Source organism: Pituophis catenifer, unplaced genomic scaffold (genome assembly GCF_029215685.1).
Source record: "Pituophis catenifer annectens isolate HBS135680 unplaced genomic scaffold, rPitCat1.0.hap2 SCAF_19, whole genome shotgun sequence".
Classification (NCBI taxonomy): Eukaryota; Metazoa; Chordata; class Lepidosauria; order Squamata; family Colubridae; genus Pituophis; species Pituophis catenifer.
This window is the reverse complement of record NW_027256899.1, coordinates 3,166,388-3,180,532: the sequence shown is the minus strand read 5'-3', so window position 1 is coordinate 3,180,532 and position 14,145 is coordinate 3,166,388. Positions and strand designations below refer to the sequence as shown.

At 43.4% G+C, this 14,145-nt stretch overlaps 1 protein-coding gene across 1 annotated transcript; it reads left to right on the top strand.

The window, feature by feature from the left end:
- Nucleotides 1–9,340: 9,340 nt before the first annotated feature.
- Nucleotides 9,341–13,802, top strand: LOC139326239 (vomeronasal type-2 receptor 26-like). The gene is made up of 3 exons (XM_070956396.1): nucleotides 9,341–10,018; nucleotides 11,733–11,859; nucleotides 12,892–13,802. Exons 1-3 carry the CDS (start codon nucleotides 9,341–9,343, stop codon nucleotides 13,800–13,802), a joined length of 1,716 nt encoding a protein of 571 aa, XP_070812497.1.
- Nucleotides 13,803–14,145: the final 343 nt, after the last annotated feature.

Genomic DNA, 14,145 nt, shown 5'->3' with positions numbered 1-14,145 from the left:
TAATCATAAAAGGCCTGAAATGCAAGCAATACATTCCCTGGAGAAAACTTTCTACTAACTATTTAACTGATCAAAAAATATCCTTGGTTGTTGAGGCCTCTATTAGCATCTTCATTTTCACAGATAAATAATGTCTGCCATATCCAGTCGGATTGAAGCTGGCAATAGTAGCATTTTATCCATCTAAAAAGTGGAATAAAAATTACTCTAGCAATTATAGGCCAAATAGACAAGCAGATATTGTGGCTAAAATGTATGCCATGATCCTCTTAGTTAAACTTGAGAAAAATGCATCCTTTGCAGAAGAACCAGAAGGTTTTAGCTAGAGTGAAAAGCTATATAGATTTTATAAGGAATAATGCACAAGTTAAAAATCTAATATTGGCACTTTGCAGGCTTTCTAGATGTTAGTGCAGCATTTGACTCAATAAAGAGAAAATTATGATGGAGAAAATGGATGGCCCTCAAAATGGAGCTCAGCCTGTTGGCCCTGATCCAAGCCCTTGTTTGAGAGGGAGGTTTGGGCTCAATGGAGCCATGAGAAGGAGGATCTACGCTTACCAAGGGGGAAGGGAAGGAGTGCTTATTTAAACCCTTCTTATTCAGTGTAAATATGAATGACTTATTAGGAGTAATGAAGGATAAAAAAAACAGATCATTAATAAATCTTATTTTATTTTTTGACAAAAATGACTAAATTAGTGGACCAATGAAATGCATTGCATGTAGTATACAGTACTTGGATTTCAGAAAGGCTTTGACAAAGTAAACCACAACCTATTTCTCAGGAAGCTGAAAATATATGAGATGGACAGCATCACCCCCAGATGGGCTCAGCCTGTGGTCCTCAATGGAACTATGTCTGCATGGAGGGAAAGAAGCAGTGGGGGACCCCAAGGTTCCATTTTAGGCCCAGTTCTCTTCAACATCTTCATGAATGATTTGGATGAGGGGAGAAATGGGGAAATCAACAAATTTGCACATTACACTAAAGTGGCAGGAATAGCCAACATCAAAATAGGGTCAAGATCCAGATAGATCTAGATACACTTGAATCCTGGGCCTATTTAACTAAATGAAATTCATTGTAGAGAAAAGTAATGTTTTACACTTAGGCTAGAAAAACCAGATTAGATGAAACCTGGCTCAATAGCAGTAACTGTGAAAGGGATCTTGGAGTCCCAGTGGACAATCACCTAAATATGAGCCATGTGTGGCAGCAGCCAAAAAAGCTAATTCAGTCCTAGGCTGCATTAACAGAGGGATAAAATCAAGATCATATGAAGTATTGGTATTGCTTTATAATGTCTTGGTAAGACAACACTTGAAATAGTGCATCCAGTTTTGGCCACCATATTATAAAATGATGTAGAGACTCTGGAAAGAGTGCAGAAAAGATGATTAAGGGCCTGGAGACTAAAACATATGAGGAACAGTTGCAGGAATTGGTTATATCTAGTGTAGTGAAAAGGACTGGGGTGACATCATAGCAATGTACCAATATTGGAGGGGCTGCCACAGAGAAGAGGAGGTCCACCTATTTTCCAAAGTTCTAGAAAGCAAGATAAGAAACAATGGAGGGAAACTAATCAAGGAGAGAAACAACCTAGAACTAAGGAGAAATTTCCTAATGGTGAGGAATGGAACGTCTCCCCTTCAGAAATTATGGATGGTCCATCACTGGAGGCTCTTAAGAAGAGACTGGACAGCCACTTGTCTGGAATAGTATAGATAGATACAGATTAACAGAGTTGGAAGGGACCTTGTAGGTCATCTAGTCCAAGCAGACCCTACACCATTTCTGGCAGATGACGGTCCAGTCTCTTCTTGAAAGCTTCCAGTGATGAAGCTCCCACAACTTCTGAAGGCAACTTTATCTCTTTATTTCCAGGTTGAATCTCTCCTTGTTCAGTTTCCATCCATTATTCCTTGTCCGGCCTTTGTCCGGCCTTTGGGTGCTTTGGAAAATAGCTTGACCCCCTTCCTCTCTGTGGCAGCCCCTGAAATATTGGAAGACTGCTATCATGTCTCCCCTGGTCCTTCTCTCCACTAGACCAGCCATGCCCAGTTCCTGCAACCGTTCATTGTATGTTTCAGCCTCCAGTCCCCTCATCCTCTTGGTTGCTCTTCTCTGCACTTTTTCTAGAGTCTCAAGATCTTTTTTATAGTGTGGTGACCAAAACTGGATGCAGGATTCTAGGTGTGGTCTTACTAAGGCTTTATAGGGTGGTATTAGTACCTCTCTTGATCTTGATTGTATCCCTCTGTTAATGCGATTTAGGATTGCATTGGCTTTTTTGGCTGCCGCTGCACACTCTTCACTCATATTTAATTGTTTGTCCACGAAGACTCCAGGATCCCTCTCATAGTTACTGCTATTATGCCTGGTTTCACCCAGTCTATATTGTATAGGGTCTCCTGCTTGAGCAGGGGGTTGGACTAGAAGACCTCCAAGGTCCCTTCCAACCCATTTATTCTGTTTTAAGTTCTGTTATACATACTCATTTTTAGCATGCTAAATTCCTATTGGAACACATTGATTTACACTGATAATGTTGTGAAGGAGGTTCTGGGTTCAAATGGACCGTGGCCCGATATGCACACAAACACACTAAAGCATGCAAGTTGAGAGAGGAGTCTTAAAAAAGTAACTGGTTTAATAATAAAAGCACATAAAAACATAACCTACAAGAAGGCATCAACAGCCTAAAAAGATTCTCCTCTCAGCAAAGTCCATTAGCTCTAATCTTCTTTGTTTGTCAGTGTTCTCAGGAGCAAGGCAGAGACTCAGCTCATTGTAGTGACTTCAGCTCTGGAGGTTCTCAGCTGTTCAGAGTTCCCATAGTTGTGGGTTCTCTTCTTCTGTCCTCCTTCTTCTGCTTTCTCGCTTGTAAGTGAGCTGCTGCTGCTGCTGCTTATATGCTCATCAACTGACCATTGGAAAGTGCAGGAAACTCAGAGCCAGGAAGCTGTGCTCTGATTGGTCCATCCAAACTATTCAAACTAATCAATCAATTAGTTGCAGCAATATGCTGAGAGGTTTCTCCTCTCACAAATGTGATATTATCACATTTAAATATTAGACTGTATATCCTGTGAAGAAGACTTGGATTCTTTTGTCATAATAATTATCTGATAATTTATAAATCAAGTTCAAAAGTGATGGTCTTTGGAAAACAACATCATAGCCATAGATCAAGAGTGAAATCTAAATTTTTTCCCTACCAGTTCTGTGGGCGTGGCTTGGTGGAGGGGGTGTCCTGTGACAGAGTGGGCGGGGCAGAACCTGGTAGGAAAACTTTTTAAATTTCTATTCTGCCAGCGTGTCCTTACCTTTCTCTCGCGGCTCCACCCACTCGCCCCATTCCCCGGAGTTGGGGTTTGCACCATTCCCCGACTCCTACTGCTCACCTTTCTCCCACGGCTGGCTGTCAGGGAAGGCAAGCACCCAAAAGGTACCATTTCTACCGGTTCTCCAAACCACCGGCCATCATCGCTCCCTACTCGCCCGAGCCGGTCTGAACCGGGAGCATTTCACCCCTGCCATAGATGCCTATTTGAGGGTAATCCAGTAAAGCAAGTAACACCTTTCCTTACCTGGGGTTGTTTTCTCTGAGCCTGAATCTTGGCTCCCTCATCATCCAAGGAGCTCAGTTAGAGAAAGGGCAGGAGTGAAAGTGGTGCTTAAATGAAAACCTCATAGCTCTCCAGCTTCCTCAGCCCCAATGATTAAAGTATCGGAGGCCCAGTTTTCCCCAATGTTCTTCCATCAATCTGATGTTTGGGGCTCCAGAGAGAAACCACCAGCAGAACCAACCCAATCTCAGCCTCTGAGGAGGATCTTGGGGTGGGTAAAAGGACTCCGGCTGCTGCCCTCGGAGCTGATTTGGGAATTTACACAATTTCTGCTTTGCCTAAATTCAGAAAATATGGCTATTATTGGCATAAAATGTAATCTATGGAAACTGACAGACTCTGAAAATTGTGGCTATTGGAACAGACAAAACTTCAGTTAAAGACCATACTTGGATTACTCAACTGACAAATCTTATTAGGCTTTGACGTCTGCCTGTTTCTTGTATAACTAGAGAAAGAAGTTAAAAAATTTCCTCCGGAAAGAATCTGGGATAGAGAAGCAAAAAAAGATGCAGCAATCCTCGAAAATTATAATAGGCTCTTAGTTGAAATAGAATACTCCAGTTGGCATTTTCATATGTTAATCTAAATGTGATAAATTGTAGGGGTGATACAGTAATATGATTTACATTTTTATTGTTTTTCAATTTGTTTATTATTTTCCATTTTTATCATACAACCTTGCTAATATTCTGTCTTTAATATTTTAAATAATGTCTAATTAACAAACTATTCTAATACATTCATGAGAACCAGGTTGGATTTATTAAAATCTAATATTTTGGACTTGATCTGATCCCAAATATAACAGCATTCTTCATTGCTTTTTCAGATCAGTCATACAATTGTTTCAGAGGCTCTGAGTGATAAAAGTCAATTCCCTTTTTTCCACCGGATGAATCCCAAAGAAGGATTCCAGTACCCAGCAATTGTCCCACTGCTCCTCCATTTCAGATGGACCCTGATTGGCCTCTTTGCTTCAAACACAGAGAAGGGAGAGAATTTCATGAGGATTTTTCCTTCTGTGCTTGTCAGGAGTGGAATTTGTGTGGTTATATCACAACTGTTCTCAACAACTGGATATACAGCATACCTCAGGGATTCCCTCTCTAAGTGGAGACAAGTCAACGTCTTTGTTCACTTCATAGAATTTGATTCCATTTGGGAAAGAATTCTTCCTTTCCATTTAACATTTATGCGTCTCCCAGGACCCATTGAAGGGAAAGTCTGGATCCTCACAAATTTTATAGGGTATAAAATAAACAAGCGCAGACTTCTCAAATACATTCATAGTATTTGGAACTTTGGTTTTCTGGTGAAAAAAAGGCAAAGAGATTCTGCCTTTGAACCCCATTTCTTTGTGGAAGATCAATCTGAAGATCCTTTTTTCCGCTGTTCTCTCTCAAAGAGCGTCTTTTCTGTCAAAGGCTGCAGAAGATGCACCCAGAAAGCCCCACTGGAGACCCAGGAGAAAAGGAACGGAATCCCGATCCTAAATGACTATGAATATTACAGTATGATGAAGACTCTGGCCCAGGTCTTGAATGCCGCTTATTCCTCCAGATCGAGGAGGGGAAGGAAGGAGGGAGAAAAGAGTTTGGGGTCTCCAAGGCTGCAGCCGTGGCAGGTATGGGGGTCCTGATATGGATCCATTAATCTTAGATCCTTTGGAGGAGGAATCCAGAGGAGAAGGAGGGGAACCAACTCAACAGATCTGGCCAATTCAATTACTCAGGGAATAATGGCTCCAAAGAGTAGATACCATGGCATTTTTTTTTTATTAAATTAATTTTTTATTCAACATTTATATCTTTAACATCCTTGTTACATTTTTACAGCTTTCCGATACCGACATCTGTAATAATATCTATAGATATTCTTGGTAATTATCTTTGTTTTGTTTTTATTTATTTTCAGGCCTGCTACTATTCCCAATTTCTCTATTTCTAGTAGGAGTTTTTCTCCTGTTTCCAAAGGGTCCTCTAATATAAATGCCATGTTGTTATTGTTGTCTGAAACTCTGTTAATGTAATTTCCCCATTCAACATTTCCCTATCTTCATCTGTTATACTTGGCAAGTTCCTCTCCTGTAGGTAATTTATAATATTTTCTTCTTTAATGTTTTCTTGACTATATAGTATTTGAAAATAATTTTGAATAATATTTTTCCCCCCTCAATTCTATGGAGCAAATTTCCTTGCTCGTCTCGTAAATATTGTACCAACTTTTTAGCTTTTTCTTTTTTCAATTTGTGGGCGAGCCATCTCCCTGGTTTATTTGCCGATTCAAAATAGTTTTGTTTTGCCAATTTTCTATTCCTTATCATTTCTTCCTGTTCTAGTATATTAATTTTATGTTTCATTAACTCCATTTCCTTTCTGACTTTCCTGTTTTGGGGATCTTTCTGAAGTGATAATTCTAATTTTTTCAGCTTCTCCAATGTTGACATTCGTTGTTCCTTCTTCTCTTTGTTTCTCCTCACCATATATGCAACAGTTATCCCCCTTATTCATCACCTTCAAGTTTCATAGGAAAGATTAAAAAGGGTTAAAAACTATTTCAATATCATTTTGAAGACAGTTTTTATCCACTTATTATCCAGGCCTCAGGTTTCTAATCACATCACACACTTGTTTGCGAGTCCTTTGCTAAAATCCATTGATACCACCAGAGTTCCCATAATCTATTTAGAAAGTGTAATGATGTGTGAGAATGACTTTTGGGATGAGGGGAAGAGAGGCTGCCTAGGGAAGGATCAGAGAAGAGGGGAGAATCCTGCAGCTGCATAATGGGAGAGAAAGAAACTCAGAAAGGATCCTGGCTAACTTTTCAGGCCAAAGCGCTCGCTGCCCCGGCCGACCTAAGAACGATGATTTGGCCGACTCTACAAGACATCCTAAAGGCACACTACGCACCTCAAGCGTCCTCTCTGGTAAAAAGGCATGAATTTTATCAGAGGGACCAGAAAGAAGGGGAGACGATTAGCGAGTTTGTAGCAACCTTACGGGAAATATCCGCCGCATGCGACTTCATGAGTCTGGAAGAGACCATGAGGGACCATCTGGTATTGGGACTGAGAGACCTAACACTATAGAGCAGGCTGCTGGCCAGACCACAAATCACATTCAAGGAGGCTTTGGAAGAAGCATCAGCAACCGAAGCTTCCCAGAAATCCGCGGCAGCTATGAAAAAAATGAAAAACGGGCCACCAGTAAAGGATGAAGCCTCCGTGCATTATGAGGAAGCAGAGACAGAATCGGGGGAAGACGAAGAGGAGGACGAGGTCCACTACCTACAATCCGGACGTAGGGAAAAGCCACAAGCAAAAGGAAGGAAAGAAATCTGGTGCTCGGGATGCGAAGGAAATCATCCATAATCTGAATGCACATTCTGCAATGTTATATGCCAGCGATGTGAGCGGAAAGGGCACATAGCAAGAGCCTGCAGGGCATCACAGCCAGCGTCCAGAAGAAACCGGCTGCCCCGTTCACCACCCAGTAACAAGAGATTCCCATCCGGAGGAAAAAAGCAGCCTTTTGGATGAGGGCAGAGGAGCGAGAACCACAGAGTAGACCGGGGAGAGACCCACCATACCATCGTGGTGGGCCATGCCAGCGCGGGAAAAGCAAACAAGATGGCGTTGACCATCCTCATAGAAGGGAGGCCCTGTAAGATGGAGGTCAACTCAGGGTCCAGCCTATCAATGGTATCATGGACAACGATAAAGAAGCTAATTCCGCACATCACCAGCCGTGATCTAAAACGACAACAGCTAACACTCATCGACTACCAGGGCCTCAAATTCCTGTAGTGGGCACCGGCACGTTCAACATCGCATACAAGAACTTCAAAGCCAAATTGCCTCTCACCATAGTGGACAGAGACAGGCCCAGCCTATTGGGTATGGAGTGGTTCGAACTGCTTGGACTTGCAATTACCGGCATCCACCATATCTGAGATGACGGCTGGAAGGAAGTCCTAATGAAGGAGTTTGCAGAAGTTTTTAACGGCGAGCTTGGCAAGTATAAGGGGTCCCCAATTATCTTTAGCCTAGATCCACAGGTAGCCCCTGTCCGGATAAAGCGCCGAAGGGTCCCATTTGCTCTAAGGCCTAAGATAGATGAGCAACTAGACAAGCTGGTTGCTCAGGGAGTCTTAGAACCTACAGATCACGCAAAGTGGGAAACCCCTATAGTGACACCCATCAAGCCAGATGGGTCAGTACATTTGTGCGGGGACTACAAAAGTACCATTAACAAGGCACTTCAGCAAAACGCATACCCCATGCCTGTAGTGCAGCACCTATTGCATTCGCTGGGCTGGGGAAAGATCTTTGCGAAGCTAGATTTGGTGCAAGCATACCAACAGCTCCCAGTAGACAAGGCCACCGCTGAAGCCCAAATGATCGTCACTCACAGGGGGGCATTTAAATGCAAAAGACTACAATTTGGGGTGAGCGTAGCGCCCAGGTATTCCAGAGCCTGATGGAGCGGCTTCTGCAAGGAATCGACAGAGTTGTCCCTTACTTCGACGATGTCCTCATATCAGCAAAAGACCTAACCCAATTGAAGCCAAGATTGCAGGAGGTACTGGCAAGATTTCAAAAAGTAGGGCTTAAGGTGAAGAGAGACTGCTAGGTGAAGTGCCACCTAGCAGAAAAACAGGTTGAATTCTTGGGGTATCTAATCAACGGGTCGGGAATCAGGCCCACACCCGGAAAGCTGAGAGCCATCAAAGAGGCCCCTACACCCAAGAATAAGATGGAGCTGCAGGCATTTCTGGGGTTGCTTAATTTTTATAATATATTCTTGCCACAGAAAGCGACTACTGCTGAACTGCTCCACTGGCTACTGGACAGAATGGTAGAATGGAGATGGGGGGCTACCGAAAAGAAGGCATTTGAAGACATAAAAAAAAACTATTGACGTTGGACAGAGTACTTGTGCAATACAGCGGGACATTGCCAATAAGACTAACGTTTGATGCATCCCCCTTCGGCATTGGAGCGGTATTGAGCCACACCTTGCCAAATGGAAAAGAAGCCCCCATTGCATTTTTCTCTCGGACTCTGTCAAAACCAGAAAGAAACTACAGCCAACTGGACAAAGAAGCATTGGTTGCAGTAGCCGGAATAAAACGGTTTCACGAATACCTCTACGGTCGGAAATTTGAACTCATAACCGACCACAAACCGCTACTTGGTATCATAGCGGGGGAAAGACCCACACCCCCCATCCTGTCACCCCGAATGCTGAGGTGGATAGAATTCTTGGCTGCCTACAACTATACACTCCAACACAAACCAGGAAAAACGATAGACCATGTGGACGCCCTAAGCAGATGCCCACTTCCAGAAACGGGAGAAGATCCTGCCCCAACAACAACTACATTCCTCATCGAAACCTTGGAGGAAAACCGGATATTGGCAGCAGACATCGCGAGAGCCACCATCAGAGACAGGACATTGGCGCGAGTTTTAAATTAGATCTGGAAAGGGTGGCCAGAAGAAGGCGTGGACTCAGAATTCCTGCCATTCAAAAGGAGAGAAAACGGACTCTCGGGGCTGAGGGGTTGTGTACTATGGGGAGACAGGGTCGTCATTCCAAACACACTAAGACAAGGAATACTGAAGCTGCTACATGAAGGACACCCAGGTATCGTGACGATGAAGGCTCTACCTAGGAGCTACGTATGGTGGCCCGGGATGAACAAAGAAATTGAAGCATGGGTGTCAACCTGCGAGCCTTGCCAAGAATTCCAAGCAGCCTCGAAATCAGCGCCCACCCACGATTTGGAGAACCCGGGAACACCATGGTCTAGACTGCATATCGACTTCGCCGGGCCATGCAAAGGAAACACATTCCTAATTATTGTAGACGCATTCTTGAAATGGTTGGAGGTGGCTCTTATGAAATCAATGACATCAGAAGCCATTATACGAGTGCTAAGAAGGCTATTTGCCACTCTCAACCTACCCGACCTCATAGTCTCCGATAACGGCCCCCAGTTCACAGCGAACTCTTTTGAGATGTTCTTAGCAGAACAAGGGATACGACACGCATTGTCAGCATTGGGAAAACCTTCGACGAACGGATTGGCTGAACGAATGGTCAGATCCACAAAAGAAACGTTAACAAGGTTGGGACCAGGGGACATACAAGCAAATATCGACAAACTACTAGCAATACAACACATCACACCAAGCGCCACAACCCACTGGAGCCCGGCAAAACTACTGATGGGAAGGAAATTGAGATCCCAACTAGATAGACTACACCCCCAGTACAGCTCAGAAAAACCAACCGATTCTACGAGCCGAGTCCGGGAGTTCCAGGAAGGAGAGAAAGTCTACGCCAAGAATCTGAACGGAAGCCCCCTCTGGGTACCGGCAGAGATAACACACAAGTAACGGGCCCACTATCATACAGAGTCCAGACGGAAGATGGACAGCACTGAAAGAGGCATATAGACCAACTCAGAGGACGAGTCACGAGAAACGAGAGCGAGCCGGAAAAGAACTGCCAAAAGATTTGGAAAGAAAAAAATACAACGGCAGAAGCGGCGCTACCACAATGGCAAAGAGAAAACTCAAACCCAGATCGAAACATGGGAGACTTAACTGAAGGCCGAGAGGAAGAGCAGGATCCTGGAGAAGAACGCCAAAGACAGCCGAGGGGAGCAGGAAAAGAAATTGAACAGAATAGATCCAACCCAGCCCCAGAGTTCGAGAGAGTTCCAGAGACAGCACCAGGAGAGCAGCAGAACTCGACCTCTCACTCCGAGGACACACAACCGACGGATCTGCGCAGATCCAGTCGAGCCCCACGGTGACCCGCCTACTTGTGGGACTATGTTGCATAGCGGACACCGGATTGGCGGACACTGAGTTAAGTATCGAGTGACAATTCAAATAGTCCTATCAGGAATCAATCCTGAGAGCGGGAACTTTAAAGAAGCGTCAGTGGCTGAAGCCGGGGACAGCTCCCGTATAAAAGGAGCTGCTGCGGCTGCTAGCGCCATTGCAACTACGGAGTTAAATAAATGTGTAAGCTATACAACAAGTCCTCTCCTTCTTTGCACCCACGATCTAACAAATTGTATCAATTATATACTTTTTAAATATTTTGTCAGTATATCAATTGACAAATTTTTCTCAAACTTTCTTGTTCACGTATGAAGACGATGGCAGTATTTGTATCCTAATTAAGCATATTTGGAGATTAGACAATTGTAGAAGAAAGATTCAATGTGGGATAAAAACAAAGTTCTCTGTTTTTCAAATTCCTGGACGTTCCCATTCTAGTTTCATCCCTTTATGGAGAAGAATGATTTTTGGAATATTTCTCGAAGAAAACTGTACTTGGACCAAAATGGAGAGATAAAAGCAGATCTGAGAATTGACAGCTTGTTGGTTCTCCCCAAGGGGGGTATCAGGGAAGAGATTCTGGCATATTTTCAAAGACAGAGATTTACTATCAAACAAGATGCTCTTTCACAAATAAAGTTGCTCAATAAGGTGAGAGAAATTTTGGTGTCTTTTTTCTGTTTTCCAAAGCCTGAGGTCCCATTTCAAGTGGGCAAAGTCTAGAGTCTCCAGGGTGGTTGGCCTCCCATGCCAGGTGGTGTCATCTCATGGAAGCTCTTCAAGAGACGGGACTTAAGTGGAGTGGCTTTGCCATGTTCTATGGAAACCTTTCAAGATCTTACTGGTCAGAGGTTTCTTTCTTCATCACAGTTTAATTTCATATTAAAAAACCTAATAGAATAAAATTTCCTAAATCTTGTACTGTAAATTTTATTATCAGTTTTAATAAGAATATATCATCATATTTAAATCTTTTTTCAATTCCATCCCTCTAGACTACATTAAATAGAAAAGTCCTATATTGCGGTGTTAAATGCCAGAAGCAAAAGGGAGGAACTAACGAAAGAACCTGCCAGAGTCTCATCTCCAAAACCTGTTTGGAAGGAGTCAAAGATTTCATATTTACCTTCATGAAGCCCAGAATCTACTTGTCTAATGTTTATTTTCCCCCATTTTCCATGGATGGAAATCCTAACATATTTTCTTTGGGATTCTTTGTTTTCCTGCTCAGTCCCTGCCTCAGTCCAAATGTGTGGAAAGTTGCCATCCTGGGTTTGTCAAGAGGGCTCGAGAAGGAGAGCCAGTTTGCTGCTATGACTGCGTTCCTTGTCCGGAGGGGACCTTCTCCACTCAGGAAGGTGGGTCACACTGAGGAAAATGGGAGGCTTTGTGGAACTGGATCCATCCAGAGGATTTTCATGAAAGTGCAAGTTAAAGGATAGATCGCAGCTCACATGGGTTTTTTATTTTTAACCTGCACAATTTCTTATCTAAACGGAAGTAAATCAAAAAGACTTGGAGAGAGATGGGAGGAGGGGGTGGCAGACTGGGCAAGCTTTACTAACAGCAGAGGAAATATCTCTTCTGCTTTTTAATTTGGATATGTGCTGCTAAGTTCACCTTTCTAGGAACATCTGAGATCTTTGAAACTAGATGAATTGTTTCAGGTCCACCTTCTGAAAGACCTTGCAATTCATTCTTTATTGGCCTCCCTTGAGGATCGCTGACAACTGGTCCATAATTTGTTGCTGTGGATAGTTATGGGGGGAACTCATTATACAAATAGTCTGCCAGTCATGTAGATCGATCAATCAATCAATCAATCAATCAGAATAGAGTAGAAGGAACTTTGGAGGTCTTCTAGTTCAGCCCCCTGTTCAAGCAGGAGACCCTATACCATTTCAGACAAGTGACTGTCCAGTCTCTTCTTAAAAACATCCAATGTTGAAGCACCCAAAACTTCTGGAGGCCAGCTGTTCCACTGGCTAATTGCTCTCACTGATAGGAAGTTTCTCCTTAATTCCAGGTTGCTTCCAGATGTTACAAGATACTGTAGGTATCCTCCAAGTCCAGGACATTAACTGCCATGGGGCAGGACTCAGGATGTTTGCCTAAAAAGATTATATGATTCATTATTAACCTCTAATAATGTAGGTTCCTATGAAGATTCTACACATTACACAGGAAATAATTAACATCCTAGGACTTCCCTCAACTTCATATACCTAGCTATATTTTTTAAGAAAAAAAATATCCTTCTTATGCTCTTTTTAATGTAAAGAAATTCTTCTTGGAAAATGTCTGTGGTATCAGCTGTTTTCCAAAGAAGGTTTCTATTGGAAGAGAAAAAAACAGAATATTAAAGAAATGTTGCTTTTTGTCTTTCTCAGATACACAAAAATGCACCAAGTGCCCGGATGATAAATATCCAAATGTGGACAGAGTCCAATGTATCTTCAAAGCTATAACTTTCCTGTCTTATGAAGAACTTCTGGGCATCATCCTGGTCTCTTTAGCCCTACTCTTTTTCCTAACCACAGGCCTTGTTTTAATCATCTTCATTAAATACAGAGAAACTCCCATTGTCAAAGCCAACAACCGGGACCTCTCCTACATCCTCCTGGTCTCCCTCCTGCTTTGCTTCTTGTCTCCTTCTCTCTTCATTGGTCAACCAAGGAAAGCCACCTGCCTTCTCCGACAAACGGTTTTCAGCATCATCTTCTCAGTTGCTGTTTCTTCTCTCTTGGCCAAAACCATCACGGTGGTGCTGGCTTTCCTGGCCACAAAACCAGGAAACCGGGTGAAGAGATGGTTGGGGAAGAGCTTGGCCAACTCCATCATCCTTTCTTGTTCTGCAGTCCAAATTATCATCTGCTCCACCTGGCTGGGAGTTTCTCCCCCCTTCCCTGACTCTGACCTCCACTCCCAGCCTGGAGAGATCATCCTGCAATGCAACGAAGGGGCCGTTGTCATGTTCTACGTCACCCTCAGCTACATGGGCTTCCTGGCTGCCATCTGCTTCACGGTGGCTTTCCTGGCCAGGAATCTGCCTGGGGCCTTCAACGAAGCCAAGCTGGTCACCTTCAGCATGCTGGTCTTCTGCAGTGTCTGGGTGACTTTTGTGCCCACCTACCTGAGCACCAAAGGGAAATCCATGGTGGCTGTGCAGGTCTTCTCCATCCTGGCCTCCAGTGCTGGTCTGCTGGGCTGCATCTTCATCCCCAAGTGCTACATTATCCTTCTGAGGCCGGACCTCAACACAAAGGAGCAGCTCACAGGCAGAACAAATGTGAAAACCTGAGTTACAGTATAACACAAATGTGATATTGAAGAATTGTTAAAAGTTTCTTTTATTTGAAAAGAGATATTCTTTCCATTTAGATAATATGCAGGAGTCAAAGAAAATCATACATATATGCAATGGTGGGATTCTGCCGGTTCTAGGCGGTTTCGCCAAACCGTTTGTTAAATTGCTGGCTCGCCCCGCCTCTTGCCAATAAATAGTGGGGGCAGAGCGAGGGGCGGGTGAGCCAGTAATTTCATTTCATTTTATTAGATTTAACAAATGGTTCGTGGTTTTTTTGTAATTTATTGGCCTTGCAGTAGTGGTGGGTTGCTACTGGTTCTCCCTGGTTCACAAGGAC

Coding starts and splice junctions, on each gene's coding strand:
- LOC139326239 (XM_070956396.1), top strand. CDS start 9,341: ATGAACAAAGAAATTGAAGCATGGGTGTCAACCTGCGAGCCTTGCCAA. Junction 10,019..11,732: donor TGAACGGAAGCCCCCTCTGG/GTACCGGCAGAG, acceptor TTTCCTGCTCAG/TCCCTGCCTCAGTCCAAATG. Junction 11,860..12,891: donor GACCTTCTCCACTCAGGAAG/GTGGGTCACACT, acceptor TGTCTTTCTCAG/ATACACAAAAATGCACCAAG.